The sequence below is a fragment of the Sebastes fasciatus genome, chromosome 3, assembly GCF_043250625.1.
Source record: "Sebastes fasciatus isolate fSebFas1 chromosome 3, fSebFas1.pri, whole genome shotgun sequence".
Lineage (NCBI taxonomy): Eukaryota > Metazoa > Chordata > Actinopteri > Perciformes > Sebastidae > Sebastes > Sebastes fasciatus.
In genome coordinates, this window is record NC_133797.1 from 40,821,598 (window position 1) to 40,840,553 (window position 18,956).

Below are 18,956 nucleotides of genomic sequence, written 5' to 3' on the forward strand. Positions count from 1 at the left end.
CCAATCATAACATGGCAAACTGCAGCCCAACAGGCAACAACAGCTGTCAGTGTGTCAGTGTGCTGACTTGACTATGACTTGCCCCAAACTGCATGTGATTATCATAAAGTGGGCATGTCTGTAAAGGGGAGACTCGTGGGTACCCATAGAACCCATTTACATTCACATATCTGGAGGTCAGAGGTCAAAGGACCTCTTTGAAAATGGACATGACAGTTTTTCCTCGCCAAAATTTAGTGTAAGTTTGGAGCGTTATTTAACCTCCTTCACGACAAGCTAGTATGACATGGTTGGTACCGATGGATTAGTTTTTTTAGTTTCATATTCTACTAGTATCTAAGTATCTAGCTTTAAAGACCTTTTTAGGACCATTATGAATGCAATTTAAGACCTAATTCACGTCCATATTGGCAAGAAAGTGCTAAGTATATGAAAGAAAATTGGAACCCCTGAATTACTTGCAATTTTTTTGCTGTGGTGGCGAAGACGTTAGCAGCGGGAACACCGTCACTCCACCTCGTAATTCTCTATGCAGGAAAAACCCTGCACTCCCCTTGACTGCACGTGAAATGGGTGTGCTCCGATAAACTCTATCCGGGGAGCACAGCTATTCTGGTTCCGTTTTATAGTTCTGTTACGGTGTGCTCGAAAAACAAAACATTTAAAAGTAAGATAATGCATTTCTTTTATTAAATGAAAGTAACGTTAATGAATTTTTAAGACCTGCCAAAATTGTATTTAAGACATTTTAAGGCCTTAAATTCTGGATATTAGACTTTATAAGACTTTTTTAAAGACTTTTTTTAAGACCCCACGGGAACCCTGTTTAAAACTGAGTCTGCTACAACCTAAAAATCTCAAGTTGCATTAATGCGTCAAAGAAATTAGTGGCGTTAAAACAAATTTGCATTATTATCGCGTTAACTTTGACAGCCCTAGTTCAGACGTTTATGAAAGTACTGGTTTCAAAGGAAACTCAAGGTACACTCTGAGGTTCCCCAAAGATTGCAGCCTCAAGAAAAAGCAAAGAAGCCCTTTTTTCATTTTTAGAGTGTAGCTTCAGAGGTTGGTAATGATCATCCAGAACATTAGGAAATGGATTTAGTTCGGGATCACGGGCGGTTGTCCAGATGATGGTTGGCGATGAAACGTAGAGAAAGACCTGCTGATACGATGTGTTGATGACCGATGAGGAGACAGATATGGAAAATGGAGAAAAGGGTAGGCTGCAGGGAGGGAGGGACATAATGAGACAATGACAGAAAGAGAGGACCAAGACAGACAGAAAAACAATAAACAAAGAAAAGATCAAGGCAAGACTAGAGCACAGAGAGAGAGGAAGAGGAAGAAGAACAAGGGAGAAAGCAATATAAGAAGAAAAGAGAAGTGAGAAGTGTAGATCATAGAAAGACAAAGACATGACCTGATGAGTTCTGAAGGAAATAGGAGAAAAAGATCAGCATTGCCTCGGAGGTGTATCGGAGGCACGAGGCTGGGCGACAAGGGTCTTTCTGTGGATGGAGGAATGTGTGTGTGTGTGTGTTTGGGTGGGTGGGTGGGTGTGATGGAGATGATGAAGAGGAGGGTGGGGTGGGGGGGGGAACTTACGTGAAGGCGAAGGCCACCAGAGCACCACTAACCACTATAAAGTCCAGAATGTTCCACAAGTCGCGGAAGTAGGCGCCCTGGTGGAGAAACAAGCCCAGCACCACCATCTGGAAGACACAGAGCACACTCAGTACAACACACACATACTATCATACATACAGTAGTAGTAGTAGGGGTGTCTCCAACTAAGAAGTTACATCAAATCTGATTGGTCAAATCGTCAAATCATGTTTTTGTTTTTTTTGCTCATTGATCCATATTTTCATTTGCGACATGGACCATTTTTTCCACACCAGACAAAAGAGCTGAAACACCCAGCTCAACTCGTCAGATACCACAGCGCGGTCAGTGCCCCGCGGCAACGGAAACTATGACCAAATATGTTTGTCAACGTTGCATGTTGCGTTTGTTTACTAGAAAGTTCATGTGTTTTTTGGGGCTGATGAGACAAGGCGGGCTTCCGTCAGCAAGTATTGCAAGCGGCCCGTAACGTTAGCGAGTTTGCGGTTATCAGTAACATTATAGCTGAACGTAGCAGTGCAGTTTGTGAACTATCAAAAAAAATAATCTGTCTGGAGCCACAAATCATTTGATCATTGTGATGAAGGTAACACAGTTTATAGTCTAAATATATAGTATATAAGTCTAATGCAGAGAGGGCCAAAGTGCAAGTATACTAGCGAGTATTAGGGCCACATTGATGGAAAAAAAATCTGAGATTTCCAGAATAAAGTCATAACTTTACGAGAAAAAAAGAAAATAACACGTAAAATTACTACTTTATAATATTATGACTTTATTCTCAAAATCTCAGATTTATTTATTTTTCCTCAATTTGGCTCTAATACTCCATCGTACCGTCGTACCATAGACCTACAACAATGATAAATAAAAATGAAAATGTAAACAAAAAACAGTTATTCATTTCCCTTTGGAGCCACTGGGAGCAACTAGAGAGGCGCTAAAGAGCACCATGTGGCTCCAGAGCCGCAGGTTGCAAACCCCTGGTTTAGATAAATCCTACAACTCCTCAAGACCCGAGCCAAGTTCCCGTGTCTTGCTGCCACCTGCTGATCAAAGTGAAGCGGGTTGGCCCCCGGAGTTAGCAATAAGAATGGCTCAGGCTCACTTAAGGTGGGCTCTTAAGGTGGACCAGCTATTCTCATTTTGTCATTTTAAATTTTTACACCGGCCCAACTCTAGTGTTAACGGTATTATTAATGGACTAATATTTATACCAAAATAGGTTATATATCATAATTTATTGGGTCAAACCAAGAATGTAAAATCAAACATTAAGCACCCCCGTATAGCCAGAATGGAACGATCCTTTGTTTCATAACCACATTTTACTGCAACGATTCGACTGTGAGATTAGCAGTGGAATCTGGCTCCTTAGATTGAATCGTCGACTATTCGGGTCACCCCTAATACATACAGTAGATGCACACACAGTAAGTTAAACAACACACACACACACACACACACACACTAATATACAAAATACACCCGTAGGCTCACAACATCAATATTAACATACACACATACACAACAAGACACACATGATCATACAATTATACAAAAACAAAGGTGTTAAACAAAGTCAACGCACACGCACACACACAGTGATACGGTTACCTTGATCAACATTTCAAATGTGAAGACGCCTGTGAAAACGTAGTCAAAGTAACGCAGCACCTGCAGAGCAACACAACACGGTGAGATATATAATTATCATACTAGAGAGAGAGAGAGAGAAGAAGAAAGATGAAACACAGCAGGAGAGATTAACAAAGAGACAATCAGACACCAACCACAGCATAATCCTAATCTTAATCCTGTTTTCTATCTTCAAACTGCCATTTCACAATCTCTATTAGTCATATCCTATTTTACTTTTTAATGTCCCTTTACTTGATAAAAATACATAAAACAATAAATTAATAATAAAAATAATAAAATATATTAAAAAGTTGTTATACTATAAATTAATTATTATAATTTAATAAAAGAAAAACAAAATTATTCACCATTTTATTTTATTTTTTATTTTATGTTTTCCCCTTTTTATTTTCTTGGTTAAACTATCCTCAGTCAACATGAGCAGGATGGCCACCACGGACGAAAGGAAAACATGATAAAGAAGACTGTTGTAGTTTGACTGAGTGGTAAACAATAGAATTAAATAGAGTTTTCTCTACTTGTGGCCATCAGACTGTATAACTTCTCTCCCTTATGCAGGAAGTTCAGCTGAAATATCGGACACTGAGAACAATAAGAACCATATCATGTGTAATATTACTTTTTCAACATTGTGCAATAATACATTTCAATATTATTCGTAATATTACTTTTCCATTTTAGTTTACGTATTTTACTAACTGTATCTTACTCTTATTACTATTCTATTTTGCACTGGTGTAAATATTAATTCTTATACACTACACAAAGCATCCTGCGCTATACTGTCGCGTTTACATCTCGTCCCAAAACATTTTTCTTGCAAAGTTTGCTTCACCCAAAACAGCTGGTTTTCATTTATCATCCAGCATGAAGCTGAAGAAATACAAAATGATGCCTTCTGTGATGTTATATATAAAATACTGTGAAAATTACTACGATTATTAAAAGAAAATATATGTTAAAAATTGTCTATAAGTGATGCTGCAATACATAAATGTTGTAATTTTTAGCGCCTTTTTATTGTTTTTTTTAATTTGTATTTATTTAATTGATATGTTTTTTATTGTTTTAATCTGTACTGTTTTACTTGAGTTAAAATGTTACATTAGTTTTGTCTTGCTTTTGTTTGGCCTCACTGTTTGGCTTTATGTTGCCTTGTATTTTGCTTTTGCTTTGCTTTGTCTGCCGTTTTTCTACTTTTCTGTTTCAGCTTGCGGCGGCCGGCTGGTTTGTTTTGGTTGACGGATACGGATATGACGTCACGATACTCAGACTATAACAATAAAAGCGGTAACTTCCTTCTACCTCTGCAAAGACTCAAATGAAGCAAATATATCGATTCTGACATTAAAAAAATCTATTTCAAAATTGTAGGAAAAACAATCACGATAACTAGGTGAACTGATTTGATTTCCAACCCCTAATTATTATTATAAAACTTTATATATAACCTGTTTAATTGGCAGTTTCAGAATTTATTTTTAGTGTACAGACGATATCCTGAACATTTTCACACACGCTGTTGTACAACTTCTCCAGAATCCTGCCCAAAACATAATTATCATTATCATTATCACCATTATTAACCCCGTCACTAACACGGTCCTAACCTAAACTAAACTAACTCTACTTTAAGACCAAGACCTCATTTTAATCCAACCTCTGTAGGATTTTGCTCATCTTTCTATCCTTGGGAGACATTTTATTTTTAAGAGGATGTAGACGCCCACACGTTGACAGGCGGACATAGAGACACATAGAGCGATGTCTCACATTGTTCCGTGGTGACTCAGGCCAGACGGGGTCTTCTGCAGCGAGGGCGATGCTGCTCATAGCGATGACAGACAGGATGCTGAACTCAAAATACTTCAGGGTCAGGATGTAGTGACAGCACTTCCGAAACCTGCCGCAAACACACATTCAGGGTTTGACACAAGAAAACTGTTTAAAGGTTTTCATACCCAGAGAGAAAACTGTTCAATAACTGATCTACGTCGTCAATAAGGACATACTGGAGGACAACAGTGTTTGACCCCACACATATTGAATACTCACGGGTTGGTGGTGGACATTATGAAGCAGGAGCTGAAGGGAGGCATGGGTTTGGGGCCGTCTTCATCTCCTCCCTCGTCCTCCTCCTCCTTCTTCTCCTCGCTCTTCTTCTGGTCCGTGTTGGCATTCTTGTTCACTGAGCAAAACAAAGAGTGAAAACAGAGGAAGAGGATTGGACAGACAGAGAGACAGAAAGAGGTCAGCTTCACCAGAGCGAGACAGTAAACACATGAAACACATCCGCCAGCGTTGTTTCCAGAATAGAACTGAATCAGACTGGATTTACACCACTGTTAGCCAGTACAGCAACGACTTTAAAGGGACAGTTCACCCCAACAACAGAAATACATATTTTTACCTGCTGTGCTATTTAACAGTCTAGATAGTTTTGGTGTGAGTTGCCGAGTGTTGGAGATATCGGCCGCAGAGATGTCTGCCTTCTCTCCGATATACTGGAACTAGATGGCTGTCGGCTTGTGGTTGCCAAAGCACCAAAAAAATACAAGTGAAGACTCAACAGCAATGTCTCTTTATAGAAATCATGACTACCGATACCAGTATCGGGTATCGGGTCCGATACTGTGCTCATCTGTACTCGCACTCGCAAAATGGCTCCGATACAACGGCACCGATAACACTTTACGGCAGCGTGACGTTAACCTCTTGTCACCATCTTTTGGGTCCTATCGCACGCGTTCACGCTCCACTTCCCCGACGGTGTGGGCGAGACGGGCCGGTGGTGCGCCAGACCCCACGGGGCCGGGATCCCACCTCAGGCGGCGCGCGCCGGCCCTCACTTTCATTGCACCACGGGGTTTTGCGTGCACCCTCTGACTCGCGCGTGGGTTAGACTCCTTGGTTCGTGTTTCAAGACGGGTCGGGTGTGTTGCCGACATCGCCGCAGACCCCTGGCGCCTTTCATGTGGGCCGAGCCTCGCCCTGGGGGCACGAGGACAGTCCGCCCCGGTCGACAGTTTCACCGGGAGCAGCTGGTCCCGTCCCTCCCCGGCGGGTAGAGAGGGCGCAGCGAGCCCTTTGTCCTCTGTCCCTTTTGTCCACGGCGAGGTCCGGGCGGGGAGCGCTGTAAAGCTGCGGCCGCGAGCCACCTTCGCCCCGAGCCTTTCCAAGCCGACTTAGAGCCGGTGGCGGCGCACCGCCTCGTATGCGGGACTCCCCAGCCTGCTGTGTGTCGCCCTCCAGCTGGCTGTTAACGAGGGTCTTTTGGCACAGAGAAGAACTCGTATCGGTACTCGGTATCGGCGAGTACCCAAATGTAAGTACTTGTCCTCTGTCTGAAAAAAAGTGGTATCGGTGCATCCCTAATCACTGGTAGCTATTTTCAGCCTTCTTCACATGACACAATGCATCATGGGATATTCTACCACCACTTGTTTTTTGAGTTAACATTTGGAAATGCTCTTTTTCGAAGTCCATTTGTATAGTATGTACATGATCCTCCTCAATCCTCAGTATAATGTGAGCAGGCCCCTGAACTCTGTGTGTAAGGTAGTGCTGGTAGGACATCATTTGTGTGCAGCCAATTCTCTACTTTCATAATGTGACGCACCTTTTATAGTGTCTATACCCACACATGACTGTTCCCCCCCTAGATGCTCACCTTGCAGGATGGCGTTGGTGGAGGGGTAGGGGTAGACAGGTGGCATGTCTATCTTTGTGTACTCTGGTTTGGCCATGCTGGTCAGGATCAGGCTGTCCATGCTGTGGAGCAGGGTGTGGGTGTCGGCGTCGCGGCTGTTCAGCAGGTTGTTGACGTGGTCGGGATGGTCCGGGTGATCCGGCGGGAGGGCGTACGGGTGCTCGTGGGCGCTGGCCAGCTTGCTGTTGTTGCGGAAGTTGTCCAGGTCCTCGTTGTACTGCTGTACGGGCCGCGTGGTGGAGAGGCTGGGCCCGGTGCTGTGGTGCTCCCTGATGGATGGAAGGAGGAGGAGGGAGGAAAAGGGATGGATTAGTGATTAAGTTATGGAGGGAGCAATATGCCTACATTGTGGTGTGTGGTTACCTTTGGGCTACGTAGCTATCACATGTCTTATACTAAACTACGACTCAGTTTTTGGGAGAGTAAAATAAACCCTTCTTTCACTCACTTTCTGGTGCGATGCCCTCTCCTCTCCTGGTTGCCGTGGCGATGCCGTCTCGACTTACGTCCCTCCCCTTCCTCGCCTTTCTCCCCCTCTCCCTCCGTCCCTCTGGATCTGTGTCTCCTGCCTTCCTCCCCCTCCCTGGCTGGCCTGCGGTGCTGCCGGGACCTCCTGTGCTCGTTGTTGCCCTCCACCCCCTCGCTGTGGTGGGGGGATACGCTGCGAGCTTCCCTTCCCTCCCTGTTCCTGTGCCGGTGGCCCCGGTGGCTCCTGTGGCTGTGCCGCTCCTCCCCCTGCTGGGCCTCCACGTTGCCCAGAGACGTGCAGCTGAAGCCACGCTCCATGCGGGTCTCCGCCGGCTGGCCCGTCTCCCCGCCGTCTGGCCCGACAGCTTTCTGATGGTGGTGGTGGTGGTAGTGGTAGTGGTGGGTGGCTCGGCGGCAGTTGTCGATGTCCTGGCGCCGGTACTCCTGGTCCAGAGGCAGCTCGCCGGGTGGGGTCTTGTTGGTGTTGTTGTTGCGGTTGTCCTGCGGGTTGACCACCAGTGGCCGGTCCAGGTGGGTCTTCATATCACCACGTGCTTTCCGTGGGTAGGACACCTGATCGGGGTAATGAGGTAGCAGATGGGGTGAGTGGGTGCTGCTAAAACTTCTGATACGTCTTAAAGGGTGTCATCAATTCTCATCTAGCCATGCATGACAGTTTTGGTGATCTGCTGCCACGCAAATACAATGAAGGGAATTTAATCTGTGATCCTCAAAGTGTTTAAAAATGACATTTAAATAAACACTGCCCTCACTACTTTGGTTAATGGCTTCACATGTTCAATGGAAACGGTTTACAATGTCTTCTGTGGATCATCCACAGTAACCATGACATTGATTCTGGACAGATTGATGCTTTTGACTTTTTCTAATATAACTTTTCATCTCTTTGAGCTCTCAAATTAATTCTCATTGACCTTCATTCTTCTGGGATGGCAGCAGAAACGTCAGAGAAGAGCTTATCTCAAAACCTGAGCACACAAAACTGAACTTATCTGCACAATAATTGCAATATATCTGTTGGTGATTTGGGGGAATCGATGCTTTAAGACCCGTGTTTGATTGGTGAAAAATGTAACGCTGTCTCTGCATGCAAATGAATGAGCCATGTAGCTAGACACCAATACGGTGAAATACCAGAAGTAAACGAGTCGGCATTACTGCGGTGGCATCTCTCTACAATATGCACGTTAGGATGCAAGCTGTCCTAAGAAGTGTACACTTTTCTACCTTTACCTTAACTTTCTATGTAACATTACTTTTAAAAACAACATCTATGAGCTTGGGAAGAACTTGAGCAGCTCTCAGCTGCCTGACGTTAGACTGACATGGTGAAACAAGTAACGTCAGCTAAAGCCGTGGGCACACTGCCCGCATGAGGAGCGCGTGGCGTCTGCGTCGCGTGATGGCTGCCTGATGCAAGAGTCTGGTATTCACACTAGACGCGTGTCGGCTTTGTGTCAGCTGCCTGTCGCCTGTGTTTCTGCTGCTGCTGTCAGCCCTTTCTTTCTGCATAGAGTTTGCCTTTTAATGGCCATTTAACTTCATGATAAATATAATTTATATTTATTTTAGACAGAGAAAGGTTCAGAAATGTGTGGTAATTAGTAAATAATAGTAATAATCCACAATTAAAACTCCATACTGTATTCATTTATGATGCTTTCCAAGTCACTGCTTGTTCCACATCACTGTCCGGCACATATTTCAGAATAAAAGCCTTGTGTTAACAAATGAAGGAATTCTGTGCAAAGAAAACCCGCTTTAGGGCTTTTATTTTGAAATGAAAGCAGGAAGTGTTGATTTAAACCCCAAACTTTATCAATTCTTGGAGCTCTCAAAGTGACTGCGCGTTCCACTGCACTGACTGCTCATATTTCAGAATAAAAGCCTCGTGTTAACAAATGAAGGGATTTCATGCGTGAGACGCACGTCTCATGCGGGCAGTGTGTCCACTCTAACCTGTTAACATGGACGCCGAAATAAAGAACAACACGCCACGCAGCCGCCACGCGAGCCTCATGCGGGCAGTGTGTCCACCACTTAAGTTAACACTGCTTAGCTAACGTTAACTAACGTTGTGTTTTGTGTTAGCAATGGTTGCTGTAAGTCATTTTCTCTTGTTTAGTAGATCCAGTTATTCACTCACTGTCACATGTATATATATTTAAAAATATATACGGTTTAAGTTAAGGTGGTTCCTCAGACGGCAGGAATATTTGGAAGAAGCCCCAATGCAAGGATGGATGACAATGTGTAGGTGCATAACTCTCATTTCCTCATCGACCGTCATGCATATTTGTGTCTGTATAGCTGTAACAGTTTCCAGCCAGCAGAGGTTCATACACATACATCACAACTGCATTTACATTATTAGGTTGGAGTAGCAGTTTGCTTCAACGCTGGCACAGAGGACACAGTAAAGGTCGACTCTGACCTCCAGTCAGGCAGTTTACCCAGAATACCACCCCGTTCCCCCCCCCCACTTTCCGAGCCACATATACACACGGGTCGGCAAACAGCCCACCAGTTTTGGCTCTACGTGAACAATTTCAAATTGTCATGAATCTTTTTTTCAGAACCATAAAATGGCAAACAGCTCCAGCTGTGAATACACAGTTTGCCGATCCGTAACCAGTCGACTCCTGATCATCTTCTTTTTGATTTGCTTTTTTTTTTTTACACTTCGGCCCGCTCCAGTTTTGAGTCCGCTGCCTTCTTTGGGTACAGCTCTGGATTTCTCTGCATGCCCCACTTTAATAATGCATCGCTCCCAAGCACGCAGCTTCAAGCCGTCCCATATAGCAGCGGCTAGCGCAATAACAACACTCTATCGCAGGCTTAAAGGGACATTACACCCTGGAATCAAAACCTCTGTGAAGTGCAGCGTGACCCAGAATACACAGTGGTTTAAAAGCAGGTCAGGGCCTTGTGTTAGTCCGGTGTTTCCACTGCAGATCACTGCACATTACATACAGATACAGACTGGCTTAAATGTAATTAAAGAGGAACTTAACACCAGCAGTGTTTAACTGCTCTTAGTTGTTGAAACATTCCTCTGTGTACACAACCAGCATCACTCATGGATGCGGTCGGTGATGTGGAGTACACTTCTACATCGCTGCAGCAATGTGAGAGGTGAGAAGCTGTAAAACTAGGGATGTCACAATACCAGAAATTTAGTGTTAGATACCAATATCATTGAAATCCCACGATCCTCAATACCTAATTCGACACCACAGTAAAAAACAGAAGTAAAATAATCCTTTCTCGTCAAAAACTACATGGGGGGGGGGGGTTTAGACGGAGCTCCTGAGGCGACGCTGCTTTCAAATTATGCTAGCTTTCCAACATCGTGGACCCTATCTTTAACACCGTATTTTGAAAACCGGACGTAGTCACACGTGTAAACTTCTGCTAACTTCGCCACCTCGGCTCACTGATGTTTGTTTTGCTTTTGACGGATACGGAACGGATATGATGTCCCGTTACTCAGACTACAACAATAGAAGCAGTAACTTCCTTCTACCTCCACTTAGACTCAAATGAAGCAAATATATTGATTCCGGTATTAAATAAAACTGTTTTGAAATAGATTTTTTAATGCCAGAATCAATATATTTGCTTCATTTATAGCGGTGAATAATTTTTTTCCCACCCCTAGGATATATATATACATATATATATATACTGTATATATATATTATATATATCAGAATATCTTTTAATATTTAATATCAAATGTGCATCCGCTTCTTAAGTTAAAACTTTTTCAGTTGGCATCCAAAAGTTGCTGTTAAAGTTCGTTGAAATGATTTGAAGTGACGTGGGTCTCATGTCTGGATGATAATGGGATGATAATGTCCCTCTAAGTGGTTAAAATGACCAACCATATCATTCATCATCACTCATATTATTCACCATATATATCAGGAGTAGACTGCATATATATATGTACATATGTGTTTCCTCACCTCTTCCCCTTCCCCTCCGACCTTCCAGTCTTCCTGCTCCAGCTCGTTGTACAGCGCCTCGCGACTCGTCATCAGGTTCTGACGGCGGATCTCGCTCGTCCTCTGCTCCCACACTGACGATTTGCCCTTGATGTGGTTCTTCTGCTGCTCCTTACTGTTGGGAGGAGAGGAGGAAGGATGGAGATGGAGATGGCAAAGAGGGTAAGTATTAAGACATGATAGGATGGAAGCGTAAGATTGCAACAGTGAATAGTAACAGCACGTCATTAAAAAGGAGAGAAAGAACTTCAGTAGAAAAGCAGCTCTAAAAGTATCCTCAAGTTGTAATTTCAATGTGAGACCACGTAACAGTAGAAGGTGTGAATGAAGGAGGTATGAACTGAGAACTGAACAATGACATCCAAAGAGCTCCAGTCTCACCAGCAGCACCAGAAGCATGCAGTGTTTTCACATTGAATCTGAATTACACTGTCCTCTCATTAACGCTGTTTGTGAGGACTAGAGGAAAATGTTTTCATCTTATATTTGAAGACTTTTATTCATAATGGCTGATGTTCTCTTTAAATGTAGCAGTACCAGCTCTTGTATTACCGAGTGAACTTGTCCCTTTAAGAGTAAATTGAGCATGTAGTGCTTTCCAACTGCAGAGTATGTGTACTAAGGATGCTCATTTAGATTTTGAGATTTGGCTTTTGTTCTTTCTCACGTGACTGCGTCACTGTCTGTCCTTAAGGATTCTCGCACACAACATCATATCTCATTGTTAGAGATGCTCATTTTGAAAAAAAGTCTTAACCGATAACCGACCCTCGTTAACCGATTATTAACCGTTAACCGGCAAGATTTGTGCCTCGAACCAGCTGCAGGAGCACAACAGATATTCGCTGACGGGAGTCCCCAGTTCAGCGTCCGGGAGCGTTAACTTAGCAGCCACGATGCTGCGTGTAGTGTCGCGGATTTGCAGCCACTTTCCCAGTAAAAGTCTCCACCGCACATTTAGTTTAGTTTAGCAGGCTGTGTGTCTGCCCGGCGGAACTATAGCGAGTGGCCAACAGCGTGTGTGTTTGTGCTACGTTAGAAGCTCTAGCATTGCCGGAGGCTCGCCAACGCACACGTAGCCTTCGTAACTTTAGCGAGTTTCCATCAGACCGTGTGTTGGTGATGAGTGTGAGGTTGTTGGTGGCGTTATAGCTGTGGCCGGTGGTGCGCCCGACCCCGCTGGGCCGGGATCCCACCTCAGCCGGTGCGTGCCGGCCCTCACTTTCATTGCGCCATGGGGTTTTGCTTGCACCTTCTTACTCGTGCGTGCGTTAGACTCCTTGGTCCGCGTTTCAAGACAGGTCGGGTGTGTTGCCTACATCACCGCAGACCCCTGGTGCCTTTTACGTGGGCCGAGCCCCTCCCTGGCGGGGAGAGAGGGCGCAGCGAGCCCTTTGTCCACGGTGCGGCTAGCGCTGTAAAGCTGCTGCCGTGATCCACCTTCGCCCCGAGCCTTTCTAGCCGACCTAGAACTGGTCGCGGCGCACCGCCTCGTATGCGGGACTCCCCAGCCTGCCGTGTGTCGCTCACACCCTCCAGCTGGCTGTTAACGAGGGTCTTTTGGCACAGAGAAGTACTCGTATCGGTACTCGGTATCGGTACTCGGTATCGGTACTCGGTATCGGCGAGTACCCAAATGTAAGTATTTGTACTTGTACTCGTTCTGAAAACATAGTAGTATCGGTGCATCCCTATTCCTAAAGAATAGGAACAAATGGAAATGCAGCGTGGGGACAGTCTGTCAAGAAGAAATATCGAGTCTCCGAAAGCTACAGAAGATGGCGAGTCCAAAAAAAGAACATGAGAATGATAAATGTTAACAGATCTTTCACTAGTCCCAAAACCAACTGGTTCCAAGCTGTCGACAGAAGAATTTGGAGGGTCACCATGTTGAGTTCTGTGATGGAAAGGAAGCTTTAAGAGCTTATTCTCCAGGCTTAAAAACACGTTATTTAGATTGTATGACTTATAGAAATCATCCACACTGCCTGTTATGACTGACAGGTTAGTATCTAATTGACAAGCACAAAACCACCAGCTTCTAATCTGGCCATCAAAGGCTCGCCGCAGCAACTGAGGAGTCCGGTGACTTCTAAAGGAGCATCATTTTGATGTGTCCTATTGTCAGCGTTTCTGCTGCCAGGAGCAGATTCTACAGACTGTCCGCCTCTCGCTCTTCTTCGCTTCACAAAGCCCCGAATCTGTTCCTTTCACTCTGAGAACAATCGCTTAATCATATTTTAGAGGATGGGAACGCGGGGAGAGTGTGATGGTGTGTGTGTGTACATGAATGCCTGCCAATCATGAATGTTAGGAAAGACACAGCGCTTTCTGTGAGTTACAAAAAAGAGTGAGAACGACAGACTTTTGTCCAGAAGTGTGTGTGCACGTGTGCTTTGGGGTAATGTTGTGTTCATGTACAGTATGTGTACGCACAATGTATGTATTGTATTATACTGTATGTGTGTACTCACGCTGCAATGGAGAGGTTGGCTGCTGACAGCGGGCTGACCTCTGCCACTTCCTTAGCCTTTTGCATTGCCGTCTTCTGATTGGCTGCGCTCTCCTGTTGCTCCTCGTCCTATTGTAGGAGAACAACATAATCGTCTCAATCACCCAAATCTTAAATTTCAACGCACCGGAACATAAAATAATAATTGTGGAATGGTTTTGAAAATGAAATGAAAATGTGTGATACACTTTTTAAAGTGGAAGTGAACCAAGATAAGCTGGTTTACTAAATGGATTTCCACTCTAATGAACGATTATATAACAAACATGACAGATGGAAAATTGTAACAAAATTTTTTTGCATAATCATAACCTGGTATTTTCAACAGTTTACCAATAAATTTGCGTTCATTGTTTGTTACTAAATGGCTTAGGAGATATCTGTCACAGGTTAAACTATATGTGATGTGGAGAATGTACTGTATGGTTTCTGGTTTGATGCTGTACCTTGGTGAGCTCCTGGGCGTTGGCCAGATTGTCGACAGCGATGGCCAAGAAGACGTTAAGCAGAGTGTCTGTGATGGCAGAAGTTAAGGAGGAGTATTGATGCAAGGACAACCGGAGAGGAAGGAGGACGCAGGAAAGGAAAGGAAAGAGAGGAAGTGGAATTGTCTTGGACAGGAAAAAGAGAGTCTAGAGTTCATCATCATCTGTGTCTGTTTGTTTAGTATATTTACATACATGCGTATTGTACGTTGTGTGTATGTGTATATATGTGTGAGCGTGCAGGAAGGATACAGTTGCCGAAGAGTGTGAGGACGATGAAGAAGATGGAGAAGATCATCCCTTTGTCGTTCACTCCTCCCTGGGACTCGATGCCGTCGTACATCACCATGTTCCAGTCCTCTCCTGTCAGGACCTACAGAGACAACACGAGAGGTGGAAGAGATTTTATTACTGAGAAGAAGATGAAGGATTAAATCTTACAAAAAAAAGATTCAATAAAAACCCCAAAACTTTATTTTCCTCATCCTGTCTGTCTGAATATACCTGTATTCACCCTCCGTCTGAAACGCTCCGTTTTAATGCATTGCAACAGAATTGCGTTGCTATGCAACAGCTTAGGTCCATTTTTACTTCCTGTCAGCTGATGTACTAAATTAATCTCATATGAGAATCAGATAAAAACTAAATGAACCGTCATATCATCTGTTGTAGATGAAGCTGCGTTACTGACGATAGCATTCATGAGAAAAAAATACATTGAAATAAATTGAAAATGTTTTGAGTAGAATTCAACTGAATGAAGCTTCTCGCACGCACGCATGCGCACACAGCTGTAACTCTGACTCACTCAGAGACAACAAAGAAACACAAACGTCTCTTCACAAAAGCCGTTTCTCTATCTGAGCAGAGAGAACACAGGAACATGGAGACAGACTGCAGTCAGGACCCAACAAGTCATCTGACAGACTGATGACACAACAACAATGGGCATCATTAAATTTCACTCTCCAAAAGAGCTTCAGCTGTCCCGCAGGAGTGTGTACGAGTGTGTACGAGTGTGTACGAGTGTGCTTACAGTCTTGTTTGTAAAATACAGTCACTCACTGGAACCTAACGTTCAACCACACTGTAAAATGTATTTAGCTGCATAAATTCAACTTTCATTAATACAGCATAAAACCCAAACTAATGATATACTTTGATATGAGATTGAGTATGTATTTAAATAAAGGGATAGTTCAGAGTTTATCAAATTTAACCATTTCTCCTGGCGCTGAATAAACTATTACTTTATATATGTAAAAGAAAGTCATAGCAGGTTCTACAGAACTTTAAAAAGTTAATCTGTGCTCTGTGGCTGGGCGACACGGCCATCTATCATGATATAGGTCATTTCATATCTCCGTAACGATACATATCACAATACAGCATGTTTTCTGGAAATTCAATTCATAAATAGTAGGGCTGTCAGTCGATTAAAACATTTAAATTAATCCTGATTAATCGCACATTTTTATCTGTTCTAAATGTACCTTAAAGGGAGATTAAAGTATTTAATACTCTTATCAACATGGGAGTGGGCAAATATGCTGCTTTATGTAAATGTATGTATATATTTATTATTTTAAATCAATTAACAACACAAAACAATGACAGATATTGATCCAGAAACCCTCACAGGTACTGCATTTAGCATAAAACAATATGCTCAGATTATAACATGTCAAACTGCAGCCCAACAGGCAACAACAGCTGTCAGTGTGTCAGTGTGCTGACTTGACTATGATTTGCCCCAAACTGCATGTGATTATCATAAAGTGGGCATGTCTGTAAAGGGGAGACTCGTGGGTACCCATAGAACCCATTTACATTCACACATCTGGAGGTCAGAGGTCAAGGGACCCCTTTGAAAATGGACATGACAGTTTTTTCCTCGCCAAAATTTAGCGTAAGTTTGGAGCGTTATTTAACCTCCTTCCCAACAAAGCAGTATGACATGGTTGGTACCGATGGATTCTTTAGGTTTTTCTAGTTTCATATGATACCAGTGGTTTTAAAACTGAGCCCACTAAAATCTAAAAATCGCAAGTTGCGTTAATGCATTAAAGATATTAGTGCCGTTAAAACAAATTAGCGTTAATGCGTTGTTATCACGTTAACTTTGACAAATTAAAAGTACTAATAGAGTATTTTCTCATGTTAAAATGAACACAACAGTTTTAAATGAAATTATAGAGAAAAAAAGAGATAAATATAAGCCTTGCCCATATCGCGATAGAAACAATATAGAAAATAAAAACACACATTTTGATATCGTTTTGACGATACTGTATATACCTTCATATTGTCCAGCCTTAGCTCAGAGTGGACAGCATGGCTAATTTATGATGTCATCAATTATTTTTGTACATAACCACAAAACCTTTTCTCCTCTTTCGTACCTGAAACACCGTCATGATCGCTGCTGCAAAGGTGTCAAAGTTAGTGGACGGGGTTCCACCGTCAAAATTGAATCTGAGAAGAAGAAGAAGAAAAGAAGAAAATCACATCAGGATCACAAACACAAAGAAAAACAGAAACATAAAGTCAATACAGAGAAGTTGTTTTTTAGTTTGTGTTTGATACTGACTGTCCTCCAAACAGCTGCATCCCCAGCAAGGCAAAGACCACAATGAAGAGGAAGAGGAGGAACAGCAAACTGACGATGGACTTCATGGAGTTTAGCAGAGAAACCACCAGGTTTCGAAGAGGAGCCCAGTACCTGAGGAGGATTAATGATGCATATACTGAGCACAGGGATAACAAATGTTGCAAACAATTATGCAAATTGTGTTGAATTTATTGAGGTAGAGCAGGTGGTCCACTAATCGGGAGATCGGTGGTTCGATTCCCAGCTCCTCGAGTCCGCATGTCAAATGTGACGATGTCCTTGGGCAAGATACTGAACCCCAAATTGCTCCCGACGGTATGTGAGTGTGTTAGCTTGCATGGCAGCCTCTGCCATCAGTGAATGAATGTGTTGGTGAATGCTGACATGTAGTGTAAAGCGCTTTGAGTGGTCGGAAGACGAGAAAGACGCTATATATAAAGACCATATACCATTTATAGAGCCATAAAGTTTAGAGAATATTATAGATCCAACACAAAACTGACAGAAGGGCGAGGAAAATCCGCATTTACAGATCCGTCTGCTACTTCAGCACCACGGACAGCGCCGTGGATTTATCAATACACAGCCCTCTAACCAGAGACATACAGTATATACATAGACAAACAGTATATACATAGACAAACAGTATATACATAGACGACGCATCCACTCCTGGATCTATGTCAACATGGGCGCCATATTGGACCTGGCAAAGCTGGCCTGTAACCCGATACAAGTGAACGGGGGAGCTGCTGTTTTTCTGGATAAAAAGCACTATAACGTCTACATTTCTCAACAAACGTTTATTTTTCTACTCCATGTAGATCATAAACCCTTTGATATAATAACGACTCGTTGAAATCAGTTGAGAAATGTAGACGTTATAGTGCTTTTTATCCAGAAAAAAAGACTTGTATAGGGTTACAGGCCAGCCTTGCCAGGTCCAATATGGCGCTTGTTCCAGAAAAAAATTATGTCGCTTCCTGTGTGAAAGTATTCATGATAAAAACAACAGTTCTAAAAAATATGTTGACGTGCGAATAACACAAAAAAACACTCAGGCATTAAGGCCATACTAAGTTCTTGTCCAGTTCTAACTGTATAGGGAATAACAATGTGCCTGAGCCAAACCCAATTAGGACTTCTCCTGGAGGGAGCGTCAAAGAAGTGTCAAAGTGTCAAAATTAAAGCACCAAAATCTCTTTCATGTCAGTATCACAACCTTCGTTTGTCTCCATGATCCTCGTTATCGTCGTTGTCTCGTTTGTGCATGCTTGTGGACATGCATGTAAGAGTGTGTGTGTGAGAGAAAGCAGCTTACTTGGTGACTTTGAAGATGCGGAGCAGTCGCAGAGCTCGTAACACACTGATCCCAAAGGATGTTCCTGGTTTGATGGTGGCCCAGATCACCTCGAAGATACTGCCCACAATGACCTGCACATGCACACACACAGGTGGGATACAGTCATGTTCTGGTGAGTTCATCCATGGTATTTCTATCTATCAGACTAACTTATTTTTCTGACATTTTTCTGGCTTTTTTTTCTGACATTTTTCAAACATTTTTCAGACTTTTTAAGGAAATTTTTCCGAAAAAATTTCAAACTTTTTTTTTCAGATATTTTCGGACATTTTACTCAGATTTTTTTCAAATATTTTTCAAACATTTTTCAGATTTTTTTATTTTTTTTATTTTTCAGACTTGTCAGACTTTTTCGGATATTTTTCAGACTTTTTTTTTTTTTTTTTTTACATTTTTCAGACTTTTTCAGACTTTTTTTTAAGACATTTTTCTGACTTTTTTGTGAAAGAATTTCAAACTTTTTTTTCAGATATTTTTCGGACATTT

At 42.8% G+C, this 18,956-nt stretch overlaps 2 protein-coding genes across 21 annotated transcripts in view; one reads left to right on the forward strand and one right to left on the reverse strand.

The window, feature by feature from the left end:
- Positions 1 to 18,956, forward strand: part of nacc1b (nucleus accumbens associated 1, BEN and BTB (POZ) domain containing b) — a 303,884-nt gene that overhangs the window by 177,084 nt on the left and 107,844 nt on the right. The window lies entirely within an intron of this gene.
- The window catches only part of cacna1ab (calcium channel, voltage-dependent, P/Q type, alpha 1A subunit, b), a 257,077-nt gene that overhangs the window by 78,205 nt on the left and 159,916 nt on the right, over positions 1 to 18,956 (reverse strand). For all 19 annotated transcript variants that reach the window (XM_074631184.1, XM_074631174.1, XM_074631170.1 and 16 more), the window contains 13 exons: positions 18,429 to 18,541; positions 17,087 to 17,218; positions 16,899 to 16,971; positions 14,749 to 14,869; positions 14,458 to 14,525; positions 13,974 to 14,080; positions 11,461 to 11,614; positions 7,449 to 8,041; positions 6,962 to 7,269; positions 5,347 to 5,479; positions 5,065 to 5,194; positions 3,247 to 3,306; positions 1,609 to 1,715 (listed from right to left, as the gene is read on the reverse strand). In XM_074631184.1, coding sequence (XP_074487285.1) covers positions 1,609 to 1,715; positions 3,247 to 3,306; positions 5,065 to 5,194; positions 5,347 to 5,479; positions 6,962 to 7,269; positions 7,449 to 8,041; positions 11,461 to 11,614; positions 13,974 to 14,080; positions 14,458 to 14,525; positions 14,749 to 14,869; positions 16,899 to 16,971; positions 17,087 to 17,218; positions 18,429 to 18,541 — 2,099 coding nt within the window. The remainder of the gene's footprint in view (positions 1 to 1,608; positions 1,716 to 3,246; positions 3,307 to 5,064; positions 5,195 to 5,346; positions 5,480 to 6,961; positions 7,270 to 7,448; positions 8,042 to 11,460; positions 11,615 to 13,973; positions 14,081 to 14,457; positions 14,526 to 14,748; positions 14,870 to 16,898; positions 16,972 to 17,086; positions 17,219 to 18,428; positions 18,542 to 18,956) is intronic.